The following is a 25,324-nucleotide window of genomic DNA, read 5'->3' as shown; positions in this document are numbered from 1 at the left end:
TGATATTTACCTCATGTCCAAAAGAGAAAAGAAAAACCAGCATACTGAATGGCTGGTGAAATGGGGAGGGCTAGAATACCTGGCACAAGGTTAGACACTTTGCAGGTGTTTTCTTAGTTTACTCCTAGACCAATCCTAGTGAGATGGGACTAGCTTCATTTTACATGGGAGGAGAAGACAAGTTTAAATGGCCTGCCCAAAATCACAGTCTAAGAAAGAGAGCAGATCTTAATCCAAGAGTGTCTAAGTGAAGGCTGCCCCTTTCCAAAACACCAAGAGATGTGTAAGTACTCAGGCAGTGTCCAGACTTTCTTTCAAAGTACCTGGGCACCCTGGTGGTCCAGAGGAGCCAAGCAGTCCTGGCCTTCCAGGTGGTCCTCTGGGCCCTTGATCACCAGGCAAGCCCCGCTCTCCGGGGACTCCGAAATGCCCTAAAGAAAGAAGGATCAAATATCTGAGTAGTTGTAGATGGCTCTTTGAGACAATGAACTAATGAAACAGTCAACTTCAGCCCTCACTATTCTTTTTTTTTTCTTTCTTTTTATATTTAAAATTTTTAATAACATTAAGGAAAAAATTGAAAAGAAAACATCTATAATGCCACAATTTTCCATACATACACACATGGCAAATAGTACCAGTTTTATATTCTGATTTTTTTAATTAGCATTGTATCGTAAATAGTTTTCCAAGTTTGTCATCATTTTCCTAATTATCATTTTAAAATGACTGGCTAACAGTTTATTGAGTTAATCTTAATTAAATTAATCTTATTTTCTCCTTCTATTGGCCATTTAAGTTATTTCTAGTTCTTTGCTATTAAGCATAATCACCTTTATACATCTTTAATTTCTGTCTCTTTATAAATTATTTCCTTGGGAAAAAATTCCTAGGAGTAGAATTTCTAGGTAAATAGTATGATATTTTGTTTTGTTTTTTTTAATAGATTCTAAAATGCTGAAGTAAATCTTGGACATCATGGAATTCTATCCATAAATACTTAAGAGGTATATCTGGAAAATGAGAACATTTTCCTACATTGCCAAAATAACAGTATCACAGCCAATAAAATTAATAACAGTGCCTATAGCACCTAATACTCAGTCCACATTCAAATGTCTCCAACAGTCCCCTCAGTGTTCTTCACAGCTGGTTCGTCCACACTGGGTTCCATTCCAGAGCCACACATTGCATCTGGTGATACAGTCCTTAAATTTTTGAACTTCTGAAATAGTTCCTTTCTCATGAAATGGTTGAAGGTTGACCAATTCTTTTTGGTACAGTGACTTCATGTATTCCTTCCATCTTTTTTCGATGCTTCCTGCGTCATTTAGTATTTTCTCTGTAGAGCCCTTCAATATTGCAACTGGAGGCTTGAATTTTTTCTTCAGTTCTTTCAGCTTAAGAAATGCTGAGTGTGTTCTTCCCTTTTGGTTTTCTAACTCTGAGGTCTTTGCACATTTCATGATAATGCTTTACTTTGTTTTCTCAAGCCTCCTTTGAAATCTTCTATTCAGCTCTTTTACTTCATCATATCTTCCATTTGCTTTAGCTGCTCTATGTTCAAATGCAAATTTCAGCATCTTTTCTGACATCCATTTGACATGAGACCCACCCAAATAAAAGCCTGGTTTCTAGTCTGACCACCATCAGTTGGATGACTTGGGCATATCTGATTTAATCAATCATCTCTGGATGGGCACTTATTCTACCCATGCAATGGCTATGCCTGTGCACACATCTTCATACATTTGCTTGATTATTGACTTAAGATTCCTAGGAGTAGAATTACTGAGTCAAAAAGTAAGCATATTTTAAATATTAATGCATGTTTCCATAGTGTTCTCCAGAAAGGAAGTACTAATTTACATTTCCACCATTTTCTGAAAGATAAACACATATGGTTGCAAACCAACACAGTAACATGTCCTAAGACTGCTTTCTCCTCCAGTGGTCTCATTCTATTGGTTTGAACTCCAATTATTTTCCCTTCCCCTTTGAAGCATGGAGCTGTGCAAAGCACCAGCACCTCCCTTCTGCTGTGGGCCATCTACTATAATACCTCGGCTTGAACCAGAGAACAATAAATGACCATCATGAGATGGAATCTACCTAATGGCAACTAAGAACAACAACACATTACAATTATTTCTGAGGGATTTCATGTTGTTTCTGATAAACAAATACTGTTGATTTGAATGACTTACATTTATTGTTGGTGGTGAGATTTTATGTTTGTTTCTTTTAATTTTTAGTAACTTAGAGTGGATTTAGTGATACCTCAACCATAGCACTTCTTGAAAAAAACAAAACCCGTTGGTGTAGAGTCAATTCTGACTCATACTGACCCCATAGGACAGAGTAGAACTGCCCATCAGGTTTCTAAGGCTATAATCTTTATGGAAACACACTGCCACATCTTTCTCCTGAGGAGTAGCTGGTGGATTCAAACCACCAACCTTTCGGTTAGCAGCCAAGTACTTAACCACTGTGCGCCACGAGGGCTCCTGACAGCACTCTCACTTGCATTCAAATATGATTTTCCAAACAGGAGAGAAAGTGCTGGAATCACAACCTGAAGCTGTAGTCAGTGTGCATGGTTATTGCTAATGTCATGGTTTTGATTATGGAGATTGCAAAATGGTCCAAATTTTAATTGTTTGCAATATTTATTTTCAACTGTGTCAAAAGCTAGGCATGCCCAGGGTAGTGTATTGTGTCAACAACATCTGTTCTGTGAGTTGTGGTAGAAAAAAGATTGAGACACCCTGGTGTCTTTCTGGACCAGGAATGCTACCACAATGCCTATATATAATCCTCTACTGTGAATTGACTCAACAGCAGTGGGTTTGGTTTGGTTTTTTACTGTGTATCTTAAAAGGCAAAAAAAAAAAAAAAAAGAGAACCCATTGCCATCAAATTGATTTTGAGTCATAGCGACCCTATAGGACCAAGTAGAACTGCCCCATAGGGTTTCCAAGGAGCAGCTGATGGGTTCAAACTGCCGACCTTTTGGTTAGCAGCCAAGCTTTTAACCACTGTGCCAGCAGGGATCCTTAAAAGGCAAAGGAGAAAATACTGATATAATCATTGCTAGCTAGGAAGGCAGAAGTAATTGTTCTATTTTTCAAAACTAACTTATTTATTTATTTTTACTTTTTGGTTTAATGAGAAAAATATGTAGCTATACCTGGATATCCAAGGCTACCCGGATCACCCTTTGGACCAGGTGGACCAGCTTGACTTGGAGGGTCACCTTTGTTTCCTATAAGTGATAAAATGCATAGAACATATTTAAGAAAATTAAATTTGGTCTTATACTAGTGACTTAGTAACTTTAATGACAGTTTTCTTTACAGTCTATCTTCAAATATTGCAGGATAGGATTTCTTTAAATACTTTTTTTTTCCTAAACAAGAACAAATGGAAATAAAGATGCAAAATGTGATTCAAACATACAATTTTATAAGGCATAACAATCACAGAGACTACAGATCTTAAGTTTGAATTTTTAAGTCTCTAAAGAGGTTTCTAATTTAGGTTTCTATTAAAGAAATTACTTGGCGTTGAGTGACTATACCCTTATATTATGTTTTAGAAACACAAAGCAGAAATTGTCACTGCTCCAGTGACTGCAAACACATTTCAAGTTTCTGCAAGGAAGCTCAACTTAGCGTCCTTGCAAAATAAAATCACAAAGGCATACTTTATCAACGACGTTACAAGAGATGGCACTTTCAAAGGCCATTGTTTACAATGACTCTCATAGTCCCATAGAGCTGTTCAGCTCTGCTGCACAATGCTGCTAGATACAAGGACATATATGATAGCTGGGAGCCAGTTTTATTTTGAATGGAGAAGTCCAAGTGAGGTGGGTGAGAAGGACAATAAAACAGATGGGCTTACAAGCTAATAAAAGAGGCAAGCTAAGCTTGTTCTATAGTATCTGACAACCAACACCCTCTTCTAAGGGGTCCCACCATATTGTATGGAAAAGTGTCTTCCACCTGATGCTACACATAATCACAGCTAGTTGTTTAAGGGGAAGGAGTCTGACTGGAAAGCGGTCCATCCCAGGTCAAGCAGTCTTTTCTTGAGAAGCTGGAGTAAAAAAATGAGAACTCGAAGTCCTTGGCTATCGGGGCAGAAACCAAAAGGATGTATCATGAGCTGCCCTGGCACAAAGCAGGTTAGGGTACAATCTAAACATACAAGATCCAGAAAGGATACAAAATAGAGACTGATAAAGCCAGTAGGTAGACAGGTGAGTAAAGAACAGAGCACAAAGAAAAGCAGATAAATCTCGAGAAAGACACCGCGAGTTGTATAAGGATTAGTTCCATTGCCTTATGGTTTGCAAGAACTATGGTCCTATCTGTGGGCTCCATGAGACATCTTTTATTCCAGGTACCTTGAGTGCATTGCAGTTCCTTGAAAACAAGGGCAAATACAATTATGAAGGAATGAGAAGAGGTAGGTCTGTACTGTGAGAGAGGTAAAGGGACTATAATAAATTTATAAGTATGTAGATGAGGTATGAGTTCCAAACCCTGAAGCTATAATAATCACCAAAAGCAAATATGAAAACTTCCCTATTTGTAACAATTTCTGAAGAAGTGATCTAGATTATTTTTCCTTAATACATAAGCACGCTCAGTTCATTTTTTCTTACAGTGATTATCATATTATTTATACAGTGCCTCCCAAAGTATAAAACATATATCATTGACAGTAAGGAAAAAGATTTTATGTGGCTCATTAATAAGTATTTTATATCTTAAAGTTATTTTCATAAATATTAAAACAAAATATAACTGCATATCAAACCTGTGAATTCACAGATAGTGATCAGGATGAGGCTAAGGATAAAAAGGTGAATCATTTTAAAGTAGATTTAAAGAAAAATATTAACCCAATGGTTTACAAAGATAGTAAAAATAGTAAAAGTCTTCCACAAATATTGCAGTTTAAGAAATCTTGACTTTTGTCTCTTTACTTTTTGTTTGCTTGTCTGGAAAAAGAGTTAACAAAACCTCTCTTTCTCTAATGACACTATTGACTTTGGGTTAGTTTTCCAGCCCTGCGTCCTTGGAAACCTGACAAAGGTAGGATGTCAGTTGTGTTAAAAGGCAATGTTGTTTTTAGCAGGAGGCAAACTAAGGCCTGTGGGGCCAAATCCAGCCTGCAGCCTGTTTTGTAAATAAAATTTTATTGGAACACAGCCACACCCACTTGTTGACATGTTATCTAGGACTGCTTTGGTGCTAGCACAGCTGAGTAGTCCTGGCAAAGACCATGTGGCCTGCAAAGCATTTGCTGACCTTTGGCTTATGGTAAAAATAATCTGATTGTAAACTACGTCTGGCCTGGGAACTATTTAAATGAGATATAGGCATCTAGCGGGAAGTCAGGGTTTGGCCTTCTCTGTAATGACTTCTCTATAGTGACTCCTGCAACTGGAATTCTAAAAACTATACCTCTGGAGTTGTGAGAAGAGATACTGGCACCTGAGCTGTCACTTGGTGGGCTGGAGTCACTAAGTGGACTGCTACAAGGCCTCCCTCTGAAGAAAACCCGATGTGCCTTGCTGGCATGCCTTTCCTACATGATACCCTTCAATCTGAATGACAGGTGTTGACAACTTGAGTCTTGAGTGTTTGACGGTCTAGTAGAGTCTAAGAAAAATCCCTTGGGCGTTACAGTTTGTTTTATACACTTTACTTTTAACGATCACTTACAACAGTACAAACAACACAGAGGACTATGCTCTTGACAGATGGCTGCTGCATTTCCAAACCATACCTTTAGGTCCTCTAGCTCCATCACTTCCTGTAAGTCCAGTGGGGCCTGGAGAACCTGGATCACCCTGACAGTTTAATCAAACAGAAGTGAGACTTTATTGAGTTTCACATATAAATGGCATATGCATGACATGGTCCAGGAATAATTTTCTGTAACCAATTTAGTTTTAATAATTTTCAGTGGCAAAGAAAATTGCAAGTGCAATGCAAGCATACTACTGCATGTGTTTAGTTTTCAAAAATGATTAAATCCCTCCAGAAAGAGATGTAAATACTAACAGGTGCTCTCTACACTTGATTGCAAAACCATATCGTTTAAACCAGGCTGGGAGGTAGTAAATGAAATATGTGAAAACTTGATCATCTACACCAGGAGAACCAGGCATGAGCACTGGTAGAAATTTCAGTTACATCATGGCCTTCCAGAAGGTTCCATCTTCCCCTTGTCCTACCACTTACGTTCTAATCAGTGAAAGGGCAACGATGGACACAGGTTAATTACGACTTATTATGGGATCCTAAGGGCAGAAAGGTTTTATTATTTCCTCCCTCCCAAAGCAGCAGTCACTTACCTGGTCACCTGGAAATCCCGGAAAACCAATGATTCCTCTTAGGCCAGGTAAACCTGGAGGTCCTGGTGGTCCAGGAAGCCCCTGCTGTCCATTTCTACCAGGCTCCCCACTGTGAAATCCAGGTGACCCGTGTGTTCCTGGCTCTCCTTTTCTCCCTTGCATGCCTGGACTTCCTTTATCACCTGATGACGTTGAAAGTGTTATAAACCTCCGGGCAAGGAAACTTGTTAGAAAGGCAGTCTCCAGCTTGCCCCAGAGCTGCTGCTTCAGGATCTGCATTTTAACATGTTCCTCAGTGATTCTTCTGCCCATGAAAGTTTCAATAGCATTGGTTGAAATGAGCTGAAGAGTCATTGTGCTATTGACTCCTGGTTTTGCTACCAACGATCAGGAATGGAGCCCTGGTGGAGCAATGGTTAAGAGCTCAGCTGCTAACAGAAAGGTCTGCAGTTCACATTCACCAGCTGCTCCTTGAAAGCCCTATGGGGCAATTCTACTCTGTCCTGTAGGGTTGCTATGAGCCTGAATTGATTCGACCGCAATGGGTATGGGTTTTTATTGGGTCATAAATAAAAGTGGGAGATACTTTAAACTTGAAACCAGTATTTTATGTGTACCTCAGTACTGGTTCTCATTTGGAATATCTAAATCTGCAAAAACAGATGGACTTGTGCTAAGTTCTAGCATGGAAAAGTTCAAATGTACCACCAGGCTCAGTAGTGTATTAAAAAAAACCCATTGCCATTGAGTCGATTCCGACTCATAGTGACCCTATAGGTCAGAGTAGAACTGCCCCATAGGGTTTCCAAGGAACACCTGGTGGATTTGAACTGCCGCACCTTTTGGTTAACAGCTGTAGCACTTAACCACTAAGCCACCAGGGTTTCCTCATTAGTGTATATTTATATCTAAACAATGACCCTTCCAAATCTCAGTGTTATTGGGAAAGTTGCCTAATACACGTGCTTGCTTGAATTTCCTGTAAAGATGTCAGCTTATTTGATATGGGTGAAAAAAAAAAAGCAGTGTTTACCTTTTTCTCCTGAGACTCCAGCATCTCCAGGGGGTCCAGGTTCTCCGGTCTTCCCTTTTATGGAAATTATAGCTATCTCTCCTTCATCTCCTGGAGGTCCTCTCTCTCCTTTAGGTATTAAATATTCACCAGCAAAACACACAGAAGCACACAAGATTCTTCTGTTACAGCGTTTCACGTGCAGCTTAGAAATCCCCATTTGGCCTCCTGAAGTGTATTTCCGTTTATGCACAAGATCGATATCATTGCCTGACTCCCTAAGGATGGGCTCTGCCTGTTACACTCCTCTCCCTACTGTCCAGCTGTGCGCGTGCAGTGAGCGCTCTGTGAGTGTATGTGAAATTCAGCCAAACTGGTATCGGAGTCTTCAGTGAATTAAGACAGGTTTGAAAAGTCTAAAAAAGCCTCTTCACCCTGTGATATTTGAATCGTTCATCTCATATGTTCCAATTCCATATCTTCCGCATCCTAGCGGAACACTAAAAGGATAGGAAAAAAAAAAAAAAAACCCTACGTGGTGACAATGGTTTGCGCCCAAATACTAACCTACAGGTTGGCAGTTTGAACCCACCCAGTGGTGCTGCAGAAGAAGGAGTTGGTAATCTGCTTCAGTAAAGACTACAGCCAAAAAAAAAAAAAAAAAAAAAAAGCCCTATGGAGCAGTTCCACCCTAGAACACATGGGGTTTCCATGAGTTGGAATCAACTCTACGGCAACAGGTTTGGTTTTGTGTGTTTTTTTTTCTTTTTAAAGAACAGACATTTAACTATCTCAACTTAGTTCACCACAGAGAGTCTTCCAAAATGGTAGAAAGGGTGCAAAATACGTTATGCACATCTCTACCTGACTTTCCCAAGCACTGTCCAGTCCTAGCAGTTTGCTGGAGTGGGCTTGCACCAGGTAGTCAAGAGCCAATTATTAACAATTAAAGAATTTTGTGAGCCAGTTGTTAAACCATTATTGGTAGCCTGCAGTCAGCCATGGTGGGAGTATTTACACCGGAGAAAGCAGCAAGAGCTATAAGTCATGGCATTCTCTGTCCTTGGAGAACTAGCTTACAGCACATCACTGGCATTAAACCAATTCTTTATTCTTATATTGTTTTTATTGGGATAGTTGTATAGTAGTTTTCTGGGTGCACAAATGGCCTACGCTCAGCTATTAACCTAAAGGTTGGCAGTTGGAACCCACTCAGTGGCACTGCAGAAGAAAGGAATGGCAACCTGATTATAGCCCAGAAAATCGTATGGACAAGTTCTACCGTGTAACACGTGGAGTTGCCCTGAGTCTGAACTGACTCAACGGCAGAAGGTCTTGGTTTGCTTAGTGGTATAGCAGCTTAACAACACAGCAAAATATTCCTTATCTAAGTTAGGAAAGAATAGCTCTTTATTTCTTGATTCTACATAAATAATTTACTGGCTAGTAAAACAACAAAAAAAAAATAATAGTACAATCAATTGACTAAGAAGAAAAAGTAATTTGCGATAAATATGAGGCTATTTTCCCAAAGATCTTTAAGGACCAAAACCTTATTTCTAAAAATCATCAAGAGTTTGTTCTCAACAGTGGAAATAAAACGTTACTTTCACTCATTGACGCCTCCAGGCTAAGAGGTAAAAGTAAACATTTAATAGGAATGGGCAAAGAACATTTACATCAGTGGTTTTTTGTTTTTTTTTTTTAATAGTAATGAAATCTTTTTTTTTATATGAAGCTTGGAGGAAACCCAATTCATGCCCCCGATGAAAGCGGAATCATTTGAGTTCAGGCCTGAGCATAAACTACAGCCACAGACCAATAGCTCCACCACCTGTTTTTTATAATCCAGGAGTTAAGAATGGTATTTACACTTCTAAATGGTTGAGGGAAAAAAATTAAAACAAGAATAATTATTTCATGGCACATGAAAATGATATGAAATACAAATTTCAGGGTCCATAAAAATATTTTATTGGAACACAGCTGCGTTCATTGGCTTATGCGCTATCTACATAAACTGGTTGGCGGTTTTCAGGCTACAGCAGCTAGTTGAGTAGGTTTGACAGAGACCACTGGGCCTCCAAAGCCAAAAATATTTATTATTTGGACCTTTACAGAAAAAGTTAGCCAATGCCTGTTCTAATTGAAACAAGAGTTGGGGGTCAGGAGCCCTGCCTGCACCCTCTTGCCAACAGGTGGGAAGGTTCCCTGAAACCCCATCACCACTTGTTAATATTTTTTCTATTAATAGAGTAATTCATATACCATAGTTAAGTGCAATAGGATTGCAAGGAAAGGGAAATAAAAAGACAGTTGTTAACACTTCTAAAACAAATGCCATGGAATCAAAAGGAAGAAGAACCCAAGCTATAAGATAGTTCCATTTTTTTCATATTTATAGGTTTATAAGTGTAAAGGTCCTGATTAAATCCTTAAAACAAACAAAATTGCACATCACAATTTTGTTAAATGTGTTTACCTTTGGCACCTCTTGCTCCCCGGTCTCCCAAAAGACCAGGCAAACCTTTCTCTCCATGTTCTCCCTTTCTGCCAGGTCGTCCCTCTAGGCCGGGCTTTCCTCTCTCTCCCGGAAAACCTGGGACACCAGGCAGACCCTGAGGTCCTGAGAAATGACAACAGGGATTTTTAGGGAAACGTTTGGAAGGCTATGGTGTTTACTCACCTGTGTTTTTTGTATTCCACTTTGAGACGCAAGCCCCTACCTAACTCTGAGTTTGTATTGAAGGTTAACGGTGTTATCAATCTCATCGTTTACTAGCTCTACCCTCTCACTCAGCCCTTCTCAGTTTTCTACCCCACAGACCTGAAATGAAGGCCCTCAGGTTTCTGAGTCCTGATCCCACAATGCTTTAAGGGAATCAGTGATGGAGGACCCATCCAAAGCAAAGGTACGTTAGCCCTGACCCTAGAACCTCATTGGTTCTAGCTATCCAGCTGTTTGAGCAGAAGCGTTTATGGCTTCTGTGGACCTAACACCCTCACCCTTTATCCTATTTACCTACACCAAATCATTCTGCCACTGGAAATGACAATGCAGAAGGTAAGACAAGAGAGACAGGTATCAAGAAGGATAGGGCAAAGTCAGGTTAATACAACAGTATATTCCATTAACGTGGTCATATATAACAGACTTCACTTGGCAGTGGACTTTAAGGTTACAAAATGGGGGAAATAATGTGAACACACTACCCACCATGAGGGCCTGGAAGACCAGGTAGTCCATCATCCCCAAAGAGTCCTGAGATTCCTGGCGGCCCAGGGAGTCCATCTGCCCCTGGCTGTCCTGGGGCTCCGGGAAGACCCTTCATTCCAGCTGGTCCAGGGGGCCCTTGATCCCCTCGCTGTCCTTTCCAACCTGGGGCACCTGAGAAAAACCAAAGTGAAGACAACACGTGAAGACTGAAAACTGGTTTCACATACTGGCAGGAAAAAAATATTTGCAGTAGGCTTAGAATATGTTGGAAACCCTGGTGGCATAGTGGTTAAGCGCTATGGCTGCTAACCAAAGGGTCAGCAGTTCGAATCTGCCAGGTGCTCCTTGGAAACTCTATGGGGCAGTTCTACTCTGTCCTGTAGGGTCGCTATGAGTCGGAATCGACTCGACAGCATTGGGTTTGGTTTGGTTTTTTTTAGAATATGTTCATGAGCAATAAAATAGCATTTATTAATTAAAATAACAGTAGCCATTTTCATGAGTCTAAGTCAGTTGCCATCGATTGACTCATGGTGCCCTGGTGTATGCGGAGTAGAATGGTTCCACAGGTTCTCAAGGGTGCGACCTTTTGCAAGTAGAGGGCCAGGCCTGTCTTTCGAGGTGCCTCTGGGTGGGCTCGAACCGCCAACCTTTCGGTTAGTAGTTGAGTGCTCAACCAACTACGCCACTCATGGACTCCCAGGGACACCCATGACTTAGACTCCATCAATCTAAGAATATATTTTTTCATAGAAGTTCCATACGATCCAGCAATCTCACCCCTTGGAATATATCCTAGAGAAATAAGACCCATCATGCGAATAGATATATGCACGCCCATGTTCACTGCAGAACTGTTTACAATAGCAAAAAGGTGGAAACAACTTGGCTCCCATCAACAGATGGAAACAACCTAGGTGCCCATCAACAGACAAAGAGATAAACAAATTATGGTATATTCACACAATGGATTACTATGCAACGATAAAGAACAATGATGAATCTGCAAAACATCTCACGACATGGATGAATCTGGAAGGTGTTATGCTGAGTGAAATTAGTCAGTAGCAAAAGCACAAATATTGTATGAGACCACTATTACAAGAACCCAAGAGAAGGTTTAAACACAGAAGAAAACATTCTTTGATGGTTAAGAGGGTGGGGAGGGGAGAGGGGGTATTCACTAGCTAGACAGTAGACAAGAATTATCTTAGGTGAAAGGAAGGACAACACACAAAACAAGGGAAGTCAGCACAACTGGACTAAACCAAAAGCTAAGAAGTTTCCTGAATACATCCAAACACTTCGAGGGAAACAGTAGCGACGGCAGGGGTCTGGGGACCATGGTTTCAGGGGACATGTAGGTCAATTGGCATAACAAAGTTTATTAACTTTGGTGAGTGGCATCTGGGGTCTAAAAAGCTTGCGAGCAGCCATCTAAGATGCATCAATTGGTCCTAACCCACCTGGACAAAAGGAAAATGAAGAACACCAAAGACACAAGGAAAATATGAGCCCAAGACACAAAAGGGTCACATAAACCAGAGACTCCAACAGCTTGAGACCGGAAGATCTAGAGGGTGCCTGGCTACCACCAATGACCACCTTGGCAGGCAATACAACAGAAAGTCCCTGATGGAGCAGGAAAAAAGTGGGGTGCAGAACTCAAATTCATGTAAAAAGACCAGACTTAATGGTCTGACTGAGACTAAAGGAAGCCCAGAAGACATGCCCCCCCCCGCCCCGGACTCTCTGTTAACTCAGAACTAAAACCATTCTGAAGCCAACTCTTCAGACAAAGATTAGACTTGACTATAAAACATAAAATAATACTTGTGAAGAGTGTGCTTCTTAGTTCAAGTAGATACATGAGGCTAAATGGGCAGCTCCTGACTGGAGGCAGGATGAGAAGGCAGAAAGGAAAAGGAGCTGATTGAATGAACATGGGAAATCGGGGTGGAAAGGAAGAGTGTGCTGTCACATTATAGGGATTGCAACTAGGGTCACATAACAGTATGTGTATAAATTTTTGCATAAGAAATTAACTTGAGCTGTAATCTTTCACCTAAAGCACATAAAAAAAAGAATATAGTTTTCTGGCTGTTATCAAAAGAAGGTATATTGATGAAGGTACTGAGTTTCTGTTTGGGGTGATGGGAAACTTCTGGAAGTGGGAAGTGGTGAGAGTAGCAAAACATGACAGATGTAATTAATGTCACAGAATTGTACACTTAAAAATGGTTAAAATGCAAACTTTTTATTATGTATATTTTACCATAATAAATTTTTTTTTTAAAAATTGGGTAAATCACTTGGATAAATATTTACCAATAGCTTTTGAAAAATGGAACATGGATAGGAGTAAAGAACAAAAATGTTTTATGTATTGTATGTGTAGGGGAAAAAAAAAATCATAGAAGAAAAGAACTTTCCAGGTGTTTCCTGAGGCTCTGACCGACTGTTAATTCGTCAGACTGTTAATTGTGATCAGGGAATTATAGAAATCAGAGCAACATCATCTAATATTATAAAAAAAAAAAAAACTAGAAATATGGCTAGAGTGGCAGGTTTTGTTCCCATCTTGTGTTGATCTTACGAGAATGCATATTCCCGAGTTTGGATAAAAGTGATAGGATTTAAATAGCAGAGTTGACAATCTGAAAGGTGAAATGAAGGTCAAATGGGAAGCAGTCCACTGGCATCTGGCGCTGGGAGACACTCCATGGGTCTCCTGTGCACCTACACTCCTCTGGGTATACTCCTCTGGGGTATACCCTGATTACTTTTTCCACCTGTCAATATAAAGGCTGTGGTGGCTTGTGTGTTGCTAGACGCTATGCCACCAGTACTTCAAATACCAGCAGGGTCACCCATGGTGGATAGATTTCAGTGGAGCTTCTAGAACAAGACAGACAAGGAAGAAAAGCCGGGTGATCTACTTCCGAAAATTAGCCAATGAATACCCTACGGATCACAATGGAATATGGTCCAATAGAGTGCTGGAAGATGAGTCCCCTGGATTGGAAGGCACTCAAAATACACAGTGGCCACAACAATGGACTTGAGCATACCAACAACCATAAAGACGGCACAGGACCAGGCAACATTTTGTTCATGAGTCAGAGCGGACTTGACAGCAACTAACCACAACAAGTGCTGCTATGCCAATTTTTTTACATGTTGCTGTAAAAAAAAAAAAGTTAGCATAGAGCGTTGACGAAAATACCTCGTGGGAGGAGGGAGCAGCTGGCAAACAAACATACAAGGTACACATTATTTGCGTAAAAATGCAGTACTCTTTATCCTGGCCATTTCTCAAAGCAGACAAAAAGCAGGCTTTTTTTGTAGATGGCTGTAAGGCAGTGGGTCCTCACCTAGCCTCACCTTCATTGCCCCCATGGGCAATGAAGGGTGACATGAGTGGGACTCGGGGGACATTGGGAGCTGACACAAACTAGCATGAAGCTTGTGCTACTTGCTAAGCTGGGAGTAATAAAGTCCTTTGTCTCTGACCCAGGAGTCTTGCTTCTTGCTTGTTTCAGCAATAGACCAGCTAGTAACTTGTAAGAAGAGTAAAATCCCAGAGCCTCCGCAGTTCTGACACCTGCTGACACTTACCTGGACTACCTGGAGCCCCAGGGAGTCCTGGCTGCCCTAGCATCCCCGGAGCGCCTCTTTCACAGGAATGGCCAGGTGGGCCTGGGATACCTGGAAACCCAGCACTTCCCTCTCTGCCTTTGGGACCCTTGAGTCCTGGAATTCCTGGAGTGCCAGCTGACCCTGAAATGATATAGCACATTCATGACAGTCACGACACAAAACTATACAGAGATGGCCTACAATAAATTGTCCATGCATATCAATATCGGATGAAAACGTTTTGATCCTGGCTCAGTGCTCAGTCGAGTTAAACTCTGAATAGATTTTCACATCATACACTATAGCGAGCTCCCAACGAATGAATGAACCATGTATTGCTAAGTGAGGTCCTTGATAAGGTCATGTGGACAAAAAAGACATTACCTGTGCAAATTAAAACACGCGTGGCTTTTCACCAACCCTCTGATACTTACAAGCCCAGTTTACATTCTATGAATCTTCACTTTGAAAGATATTTCATCACTTGTATTCTTATACGTATATTTACCAGAAAGATAGTGTCATAACATCAAAATAAATCTTAAAATAGAAAAATAAAACCCCATAATTTCACACCTTAACCTGGAAATCTATTATTTTACCATATCTACATGGTATTTTGGTTCAGATGTATACATTTAAAAAATAGTAATCATAGTGTACATTCAGTTGTTGAATTATTCCATATGACATGTCAATCTGCAAATGTTTTCCATCTTGTTATCTTTACAAATAATATTTTAATGGCAAATAGCTATGTCTCTACGTAGAGCCCTGTGGTGCAGTAGTTAAGAGACCAGCTGCTAACCTGAAGGTCAACAGTTTGAAACTACAAGCAGCTCCTTGGAAACCCTATGGGGCAGCTCTACCCTGTCCTATAGGGTCACTGTAAGTTGGAATCAATTTGAAGGCAATGGGATGTCTCTATATAGATACACATACTATCAAAGGAATAATACATATGTATTTGCTTTCCTATGTAACCCTCTTTATTATTTCCAACTGTTCCTCTAATGTGGATAAAATTACAAGATTATCTTCATGTCTGTAACCTTTATCACTTGTATTAGGATGCCTTTTCACAAGTGGGATTACTGGGTCAAAATTATTTTCATTGATTCATGTATTATCTCTTTATATTCCAATTAATTGTTCCTTTGTGTATGAGTATTTTGACTTATAGACCACCCTGTAAGCTCCCCGAGGGCAAGGTGGTGGCTTATTCCCCACCCCCCAACCCTGCTCCTGTTTGCCCTGTAGTATAGTAGATAAAAAAAAAAAAAAATTTTTTTTTTTTTTTTTTTTATAGTAGATGCTGAATAAACACTGACCCATCCATTGTTATAAAAGAACCAGACCACTGTCAACCTCTGGTCTGGGTCCCCATCTTGATCACCTGTGACTTGGGCCTAGACAACTGAGATTTTAATGCCTCCCATCCCAACACTAGTGGTGTAGTGGTTAAGAGTTTGGCTGCTAACCAAAAGGTTGGCAGTTCGAATCCACCAGGCGCTCCTTGGAAACCCTATGGGGCAGTTCTATTCTGTTCTATAGGTCGCTATGAGTTGGAATCGACTCAGTGGCAACAGGTTTGGTTTTAGTGTCTCAACCTGGGATGTATTTTAGATACACTAAAATCTGAAAAGTTTGCTGCAGATCCTGAAGAATCCTTAGTTTCTTTCAGGAAAGGACGTGACTTGGTTCCTGGGGCCATCTGCCCACCTCCAGAGTCCCAATGTCTTGCCTGCTTCCCCAACTGGAATGAAAACCCCTCCAGCCTGTCACCTGCCCAATTTCAGCTTGCCCATAGGGACTCACCTTGTTCCCACATCACCCACAAAGCTCCAGCCCACACAGTTCTGCCCCTTGGAGCTACTCTCCCTCTTACAACCTGTCCTGTCTACTTCCAACCTGGCCATGGCAGTGGGCAAGTTACACCATCCCGGTCCTCCTGCTGTTTACGGCAGCAACCTGCTGTCCTGAGTCCAAAGCAGGTAGGGGTCCAGGAGCTGCTGAATGGAACTGAGTTGACTGAATCCCAGTGAGCAGCACTGGATTTGAAAACAGCCAATCAAATGAAAAGACAACCCCTGGGGTGCAGGTTATTTTAAATGCAATCAGTGCTCAGCTATGAGGGAAGATGCTTAGATGAAAAGTTTACATCCTAGATTTAATACAAGATAGTCTAAACATTCTTCAGTGACCTTTACAGAATCGGCTTATCAACCACACAGACAGCATGGGTTTCATACCTGCAGGCCCCGGATGTCCCAGATCACCTCTGGGTCCTTTCACGCCTGGCACTCCTGAAAGACCCCTCTTTCCTGGAGGTCCTGGGTAGCCATAAGCAGGGTCACCTGGGATTCCTTTCCGACCATCTACACCAGGTGAACTAGGAAAGCCTGGAGGCCCAACAGGGGAGGACCCCGTTTCACCTCTAAAACCTGGGTCTCCCATGTCACCACGAAAACCTATTTAGAAACAAAAAGATATTTTTTTAATTGTTAAGTGTACATGTATAAAGCCAATACAAACATAAGACTACTACCCTGGTAAAAACACATTAAAAACACACACACACACACACACACAGGGGTACTTTCTAAAATTCTGAGTTTCTTAGTAGGTCATGTTTTTGCTACCCTTTGTAGGAAAATAAATTAGAACTTTGTATTTCCTATAAGCCAATAAAGCTTCCCTAATGGCTTTCATTCTCTGGCAAACATTCTGTCTGAACCGAGCAGTTTCTATAATATAATACAGTAATAATGGCCTATAACTCATGCTTCAAGGTGGAAGGACCCTGGCGACTTATGAAATTATCACAACCTACATTATTAAGGCATGACTAAGGGCCTAATGTATCTAGAGAAACCATTTTCTCCATTATCCAGGGATCCCTGGCCATTTCCTTATGAAAGTATCAATTTTTAGAGGTATTTAAAAGCTCCAGACATACATTTCCCAAAGCAGGAAAAACATTTCATTTACCAGGTGGACCTGGTATTTCGGATATTCCCGGTTTGCCACGTTGGCCTTTTTGTCCATCAAAACACCTCGGCCCAGGAGCACCCTGTGAACCTGGAAATCCTTTTGGACCTAAACAACATCAACAGCAAAACACAAGCTCAATAAAACACAAATAAAATGAGGTGATTTTTTCCCCCACAAATCTGTGTTAAATCTTTTTTAGAGTACTTCTATCTACTCTTTTGTAGAAGGAAGATGTTGCATCTCCAGGTGTAAAGAATCATGTTATGAGTCATGTGTCCGAATGACATGTCTTATACATTAAGGTTCTTTCTCAGAAGCCAGACAGTAATGGCTTTTTCCTGAAAGTCTTTGGAATATACCAAAAACAAAAACAAAAAACCAAACCCATTGCTGTCGAGTCGATTCCAACTCATAGCGACCCCATAGGACATAGTAGGCAGAGCTGCCCCATAGGGTTTCCAAGGAGTGGCTGGTGGATTCAAACTGCCAACCTTTTGGTTACCAGCCAAACGCTTAATCACTGTGCCACCAGGGTTTCACTGGAATATATACTGCTATTCAAATAAATTTTCTGGTAAATTCCCATGCTAGGTCTCTATTATGGATTGAACTGTGTCCCCCAAAAGGTATGTTGAAGTCCTAATCCCTGGTACCTGTGACGTGATTTTGTTTGGTAATAAGGTCTTTGAAGATGATATCAGTTAACATGAGATTATATTGGAGTAGGGTGGATCCTAGTCCAATCTGAGTGGACTAAAAGCAGAGAAGAGACACAGAAAGACAGACAGAGGGGAAATGGCCAGGTGACAACAGAGTTATGTTGTAGCTACAAGACAAGAAACCAAGAAGCCAGGGGAGAGAGGAAGGATCTTCCCCCTAGAGCCTCAGGAGAGAACACGGCCCTGCCAACACCGAGATTGGACTCCTTGCCTCCAGAACTGTGAGACACTTAACTTCTGTTCTGTGCTATAATGCTTTAATTTGTTTTACACTGGAAGTTTGAACAGCACCTTGATGGAATTTTATTTAGCTGTTTTGCCATGGCTATAATAACTTCCTGTCTCAGAAGAAGTACAACCAGAATGCTCTTAGAAGCAAGGATGGTGAAACTGCGTCTTACATACTTTGGACATGTTGTCAGGAGGGATCAGTCCCTGGGGAAGGACATCATGCTTGGGTTGACACAGTGGCTGCAACAATGGGCTTAAGCATAACAATGATTGTGAGCACGGTGAAGGATCAGGCAGTGTTTCGTTTTATAGTACATAGGGTCACTATGAGTTGGAACCGACTCAAGGGCACCTAACAACAACATAGTAACTTTGCCTGAAAGAGAGGGCCACTTTAGCCTCCACAATTTCACTTGACTTTTTGCCACAAAAAACATTCAAATTACCTTTCTGACCATTCAGGTTCTTAAATGTCACCCACTTTGTGGTATTTTGTTACACCAGCCCTAGGAAATGACTACATTCTCAAATGTAAATACTCAATCAGGGCCTGTCCTTGTAGAGGGAAAGGGTAAGGCCTGCATCTGGCATGCTGAGAACACTCCAGGTAAGGGCCAAATCTATTTCCCTGCACCTTACTAAATCTGCCCTTAAATGAAGCATAGGCATAAAACACCTGCAAAAGGAACTGATTTTTTTAACCTTCTGTGATTTCCCAATAGGAATTATCTCGGCTGAAATAACTTATTGATTGGCTCCACAATCAATGCCCATGGAAACAGTGGTTAAGAAAGCAAATGACACAAATCCTTTGGACAAATCTGCTGCAAAAGACCTCTTTAAAGTGTTAGAAACCAAAGATGTCACTTTGAGGACTAAGGTGCGCTTGACCCAAACCATTAGGTTTTCAGTCGCTGCATATTCATGTGAAAGCTGGACAATGAATAAGGAAGACTGAAGAAGAACTGATGCCTGTGAATTATGGTGTTGGGGAAGAATATTGAATATAACATGGACTGCCAGAAGAATGAACAAATCTGTTTTGGAAGAAGTACGGCCAGAATGTTCCTTAGAGGCAAGGATGGCAAGATTTCATCTCACATACTTTGGACATATTATCAGGAGATATCAGTCCCTGGAGAAGGACATCATGCTTGGTAGGGTAGAGTGTCAGCAAAAAGGAGGAAGACCTTCAATGACATGGACTGATATGCGGCTATAACAATGGGATCAAGCATAGCAATGATTGTGAGGATAGTGCAGGACCGGGCAGTGTTTCCTTGTGTTGTATATAGGGTCACTGTGAGTTGGAATTGACTGGACAGCATCTAACAACAACAACAAAATAACTTGTAAATCATAGGCTGAAAGGAGGTATAACTGCCATCTTAAAGTTTGAGTGCTCATTGCCCTCAAAGATGTTGTCGTTAGGTGTCATCAAGTCAGCTCCAACTCATAGTGACCTTATGTATAAAAGAACAAAATGTTGCCTGGTCCTGCACCATCTTCATGATCATTGGTATGTTTGAGGCCATTGTTGTGAGCTTTGTGTCAATCCACCTCATGGAAGGTTTCCCTCACCTTTGACGGCCCTCCACTTTGCCAAACATGATGTCCTTCTCTAGCAATTGGTCCTTCCTGATGACACATCCAAAGTAACCGAGCTGAAGTCTTAGATAATATTCTGTGATCTATGGGGTTTTCATTGGCTTATTTTCTGAAGTAAATCACCAGGCCTTTCTTCCTAGTCTGTCTCAGGCTGGAAACTTCACTGTAACCTGTCTGCCATGAGTGAGGCTGCTGGTATATGAAATACCAGTAGCATAGCTTCCAGCATTATAGCAACACACAAGCCACCATTGTCTGACGAACTGACAGACGGGTGATGGTCCCTCAAGGCTAAAGCTGCTGAAAGTAATCATAAACTTTTCCTCCCTCCACGACAATGCTCCAGTAAAAACGAAAATGAACACTTAGTCAACTAGCACTTCTTCACTCTCCTGATACAGAATCATCCTTCCACACCCTTGCTATTTCGTCGTGATGGCTAAAGTGTACCTCCCCACCCTCTGGACTGGGGCTTGGTCATGTGACTTGTTAGGCCAATGGGACACTAGCAACACTGACACAGAGGTACAGAATGTGCTTGGGAAGCGAGGTCTACCCTGTTGCATTGCTGCAACCACGTGAGCACAGCACACCTGCGCAGATGCTGCTCTTCCAGTCCGGCCCCACCACATCATGTGTGTTGTAGACCTGAACCTGACCTGGAGCCTGGGACCAAGCCCAGCAGAGGCCAACTTAGATCAGCTAAATCCCAATCAACCTGCAGACCCATAAGAGAGAAAATACTTTTTGGTTGTTGTAGGCTGTTGTACAACACGACTGTGAAAATTGCTGTTGTTAGCTGCCATCAAGTCAGCCTCTGACTCATGGTGATGCCATGCACAATAGAACTAAATGTCGCAGGTCCTGCCTCATCTCCGATTGGTTACAGATTGAACCATTGTGATCCATAGGATTTTCATTGGCTGATTTTTGGAAATAGACCTCCAGGCTTTTCTTCCTAGTCCATCTTCATCTGGAAGCCCCTAGTCTGAAAGTTCTGCTGAAACCTGTTCAGCATCATAGTAACACACGCCTCCACTGAGGAATGGGTGGTGGTGGCTCATGAAGTGCACTGGCCAGGAATCAAACCCTGGTGTCCCGCAGAGAAGGTGAGAACGCTACCACTGAACCACCATGCCTTTTATACGCTGACGATACCCAATGGATGGAGACAGCAATACAGATTCATTCATCATTCAACCTTTCAATACTCGTTAGAGCTACGCAGGACAAAACAGGAGCCTTGGTGGCACAAATGCTTAAGCACTCAATTGTTAACTGAAAGGTTGGTGGTTCAAACCCACCCAGGGACTCCAAGGGAAAAAGATCTAGTGATCTGCTCCTGTAAAGATTACAGCCTAGAAAACTCTATGGGGAGTTTCTGCTCTGTCACATGGAGTCGCTATGAGTTGGAATCGATTTTAAGTGAATTCTGAGACAATTAAAAAAAAAATTAGACAAAATCCCTTATACAGATTGTGGGTTCATTTAGCTTAAAACCAAACATTTAATCCAAGTAAAGCAGCTGCATAAAAGTTCAATCAGGCTTGCAAATATGTAGACATTTTCCAGAATGCTTTTGGCCAGAAGTTTGGTTCTCATGGAAAGCAGCACAGACTTAGAACCAGTAAACAAACATTCATTTTTCACTCTTGGCACACAGGAAAAGAAAGTAGATACACTTTTAAAACTCTCAAAGGACAAACATTTTAGCTGATAGGTGATCAAATCCAGGGAAATGGTGCTAAAACCAGTAGACTAGAGATTCAACTGCAATTACTGCAAATATTGTTTTCTCATACTCCCTCAAACTTTGTAAGAATTTCAGGAATATCCTAACCAGTTAACTGAGGATTTGCTATCTCTGTACCTGTCTTCCTGGTTCTCTTACTAGCGGAAATGTATAACACAGTAACTTCTCATTGATCATACCTGGAGGTCCATCAAAACCTGGAGGGCCTGGCCTCCCTGGGTAGGTTATGTTACAAGGAATTGTATCACCTGAAATGAAAAAAAAAAAAAAAGTGGCATTCACATAATTGATAGGTCAATGCAACATGAGTCTCTATGAGAATAACCTTACTCAAGATCTTTTTCATATAGTATACGTGGAAATCAAATGAAAGAAAAACCCAAGTATCATTAGATTACATAAACTGTTTTTTAAACTGAATTTTTAGAAAAGCTGTCCTGAAATTTGCATTTCGACTGTCAGAACAGTTGTAAAGATAATGGAAATAAGAATGATATTGGTTCCAAGAAACATCAGTTTTAAGAGCCAAGAAAAAAATAATGTATTTATAGGCTCATGGATAGCTAATACTATGGAGACAGAAGCTGATGGCCAAATCATGAAATAGCAGCAAGCACCCAACACTGGGTTCAGAAGATTTCCATCCTAGTTTGGACTGGAGAATTTGCACAAATGAGGGGGCTGGGCTAGATATTAATAAAAGCTACCATTGAAATGGTAATAATAAAAGTACCTTGAAATAGGTGCTTCAAATACATTGTCTCCTGGTTCTCCTAACAAATCTGCAATGTGGTTATTATTATGCCCCTTTTTAAGTGCCAAAGAAAATAAGACAGCAAACTCCGTTCTAAAATTTAATATTTCTCTTTTATAGTAGAAATAAAGTTTTATAAGATATTATCAGAAAGTATGCGAGATAAATAAAAATAATTTTCAATTTTGATGGGTCCTAGACTGTCATCTTAAACCTTATCAAATACCAGGCTATTTGCCTTTTTATGTTGTCAAAGCAAGAGCCATTTTCATTTTATTCCAAAATTTCACAAATAAGAATGTAGGCCAAGGAATATATGAACAATCTATAAAAGAAAATCTTAAATAATAAACCCTTTTTCCCATCTTCTTAAAAGTTTTCACAACCATCAAAAAATATGTGTGTGGTTACAATAGGTAGGTGTGTATGCATGTATGTGTATAGATAGGTATGTGTGTATATAAATGTAGGTATATAGGTGTATCTGTAGGTATAGATACAGGTATGTGTGTACTGTGTAAGTATTCATATATATAATAAAGCCCATAGGGGGCACAGCTACAGATACTTCTTGGATATAATCAATTCCTCGCATGATTGGTTTTCTGGGTTTGAAGGTTTAGGGTCATAGTTTCATGGGACAACTCAGTCAATTGGCAGAATATAGTTCATAAAGTTTCTGTTCTACATCCTAGTTTGGTGAGTAGCATTTGGGGTCTTAAATCTTGCGAGTGGCCTATTAAAATACACCTATTGGTCTCTACTCGTCTGGAAGAAAAGAGAGGGAAGGAAATAAAAAATTCAAAGAAGAAACTTTTCTATAGGACTAATAGCCTACACAAACCATGGCCTCATTTACCCTGAGACCAGAAGAATAGATGGTGCCCAGCTACTACTACCAACCATTTTGATTAGGGAGACCATACATGGACCCTGATAGAATGGGAAAAAAATATAGAACAATACTCAAATTCTTAAAAAGGCCATACTTACTGCACCAGCAGAGACTAGAGGAATCCCTGAGACAACTGCCCCGAGACACCCTTTAAACTTTGAATTGGAACTACTACCAAAGATCACCTTTTGATTAAATAACAGATTGGCTCATAAAATAAACAATATCTCCTGTGAGTACTGTGCTCCTTTAAAAAAAAGCCTATGAGACCAAATGGTCCACATTTACCTTAAAGAAAAGATGAGAAGTTATGGTGGTCAGGGAAACTAGATTAATGGAAATGGAACAACCAGAACGGAAATAATGAGAATGTTGACATATTGTGAAAAATGTAAGCAATGTCACTGAACAAACTGTATAAAAAAATTGTTAAATGGGAACCGAATTTGCTGTGTAAACATTTATTGAAAACACAATAAAATAATATTAATAAAAAAAGTTTTCAGCTCTGATCATGCGAGTCACTTTATTATCTCAAATGCACATAAATGTCAAACATATCTAAAATCTCTTCTACCAAAAATGCTTACAAATGGTTTTTCATGGGTAATGATGTAAATTTAAATGAGATACTGGTGTTCTTTTTTTATTAAAATACAATGCATTATCTTAAAGGAGGGTAAAATAATAGGTATTTCAAAGTTTTATGTGTGTGTGTATACATACATATATAACTTTAATATGATCAGATTGTGCAAACTGATACTAAGAAATGAATGAGAAACAATTTTGGTATGCTAAACAAAAAGCATTTTAGGATTTTTGGCATTTGTTGTAAATATCGACTGTGCTGTAATGCTTTTATTTATTTGACTACATTGGAGGTTGGAACACTGCCTTGATGGAATTTTCTTCAGCTGTTTTGCTATAGCTATAACTCTACCTGGAAGAGAGACTCACAGCAACATTCAGATTACCTTTGGAACCCCTCAAGCCATCAGGGCCTCTCATGCCGGGGCAGCCGGGAGCTCCTGGTCTCCCTCTCTCTCCTGGTGGGCCAGGAAATCCCAGACCTGGAGGCCCCGCTGATCCTGCTCTGCCTGGGGGCCCAGATGGTCCAGGAAACCCTTTTCCACCTGGGATTGCGTCTTCGTGATCCCCCTGGGAATGTTGAAGTCATGAGTCAATTACCAACCTTTGAAAGTCATTGCAGGCTATAGAAACACATGCAGAAAAGTCCCCATTTCCAGCAGACAGTAGAGCAGTAAAACCAGTTGCCAAAGAGTCAATTCCAACTCATGGCAGCCCCATGAGTGTCAGAGGAGAACTGTGCTCCATAAGGTTTTCAATGGTGATTTGTTAGAAGTAGATTGCCAGGCCTTTCTTCCAAGGCGCCTCTGGGTGGGCTAAAACCTCCAACCTTTCAGTTAGCAGCTGAGCATGTTAACCATGTGTACCACCCAGAACTCTAGTTCATCAGTAGCAAATGTAATTTAGAATGATTAACTCAGGTTTTTCTCCATATTTTCCCTATATATATCTGCTATTCCAGTTTTTCTCCCACTCTTACAAATATGGAAAGCCTGGTGGTGTACAGGTTAAGAGCAATGTCTGCTAAGCAAAAGGTCGGCAGTTCAAATCCACCAGGCACTCCTTGGAAACTCTAAAGGGCAGTTCTACTCTGTCCTGTAGGGTCGCTATGAGTCGGAATCGACTCGACAGCAGTGGGTTTGGGTGTTTTTTTGGTAGAATACAAAATTTTATGTAGAACCACTAATACCAAAAATCATAAAATTTAGATGTAAGGAAATCAGGGGAGGTAATGGACCTACAACTGATAAGTTCTTCTATACTTGAAATTATTTTCCTGCCTTCTGAGAAGGCACAGAGATTTCATCACAGCGGGGGGTAAAGAGTGAACAAATACTTTCCCCTCCTGCATGGCAATTTGACCTTGGGTTAACGACCTAGCTCTGTTCCTCCAGAAACCTGGATAAACTTGGAACATCAGCGTACCAAATCAAACCAGGATCAAACTGATCCTTGGTTGCTAAGTTTGCATTTGGTCTGAAAACAACAAAACAAAACAAAACAAAAAGCAAAACCAAAAAACGAACTAGTTGCCCTTG

The 25,324-nt window shown here is 40.6% G+C and overlaps 1 protein-coding gene across 1 annotated transcript in view; it reads right to left on the bottom strand.

The window, feature by feature from the left end:
* The window catches only part of COL4A4 (collagen type IV alpha 4 chain), a 121,635-nt gene that overhangs the window by 30,601 nt on the left and 65,710 nt on the right, over nt 1-25,324 (bottom strand). The window contains exons 24-35 of the mRNA XM_010597675.3: nt 24,173-24,356; nt 21,726-21,794; nt 17,233-17,340; nt 16,494-16,712; nt 14,221-14,382; nt 10,603-10,773; nt 9,868-10,011; nt 7,407-7,514; nt 6,374-6,555; nt 5,803-5,866; nt 3,191-3,265; nt 324-431 (exon numbers count right to left, since the gene is read on the bottom strand). Coding sequence (XP_010595977.2) covers nt 324-431; nt 3,191-3,265; nt 5,803-5,866; nt 6,374-6,555; nt 7,407-7,514; nt 9,868-10,011; nt 10,603-10,773; nt 14,221-14,382; nt 16,494-16,712; nt 17,233-17,340; nt 21,726-21,794; nt 24,173-24,356 — 1,594 coding nt within the window. The remainder of the gene's footprint in view (nt 1-323; nt 432-3,190; nt 3,266-5,802; nt 5,867-6,373; nt 6,556-7,406; nt 7,515-9,867; nt 10,012-10,602; nt 10,774-14,220; nt 14,383-16,493; nt 16,713-17,232; nt 17,341-21,725; nt 21,795-24,172; nt 24,357-25,324) is intronic.

This window comes from Loxodonta africana, chromosome 6 (genome assembly GCF_030014295.1).
Source record: "Loxodonta africana isolate mLoxAfr1 chromosome 6, mLoxAfr1.hap2, whole genome shotgun sequence".
Lineage (NCBI taxonomy): Eukaryota > Metazoa > Chordata > Mammalia > Proboscidea > Elephantidae > Loxodonta > Loxodonta africana.
Note: the sequence above shows the minus strand (reverse complement) of the source record. Positions and strands in the feature narration are given on the sequence as shown.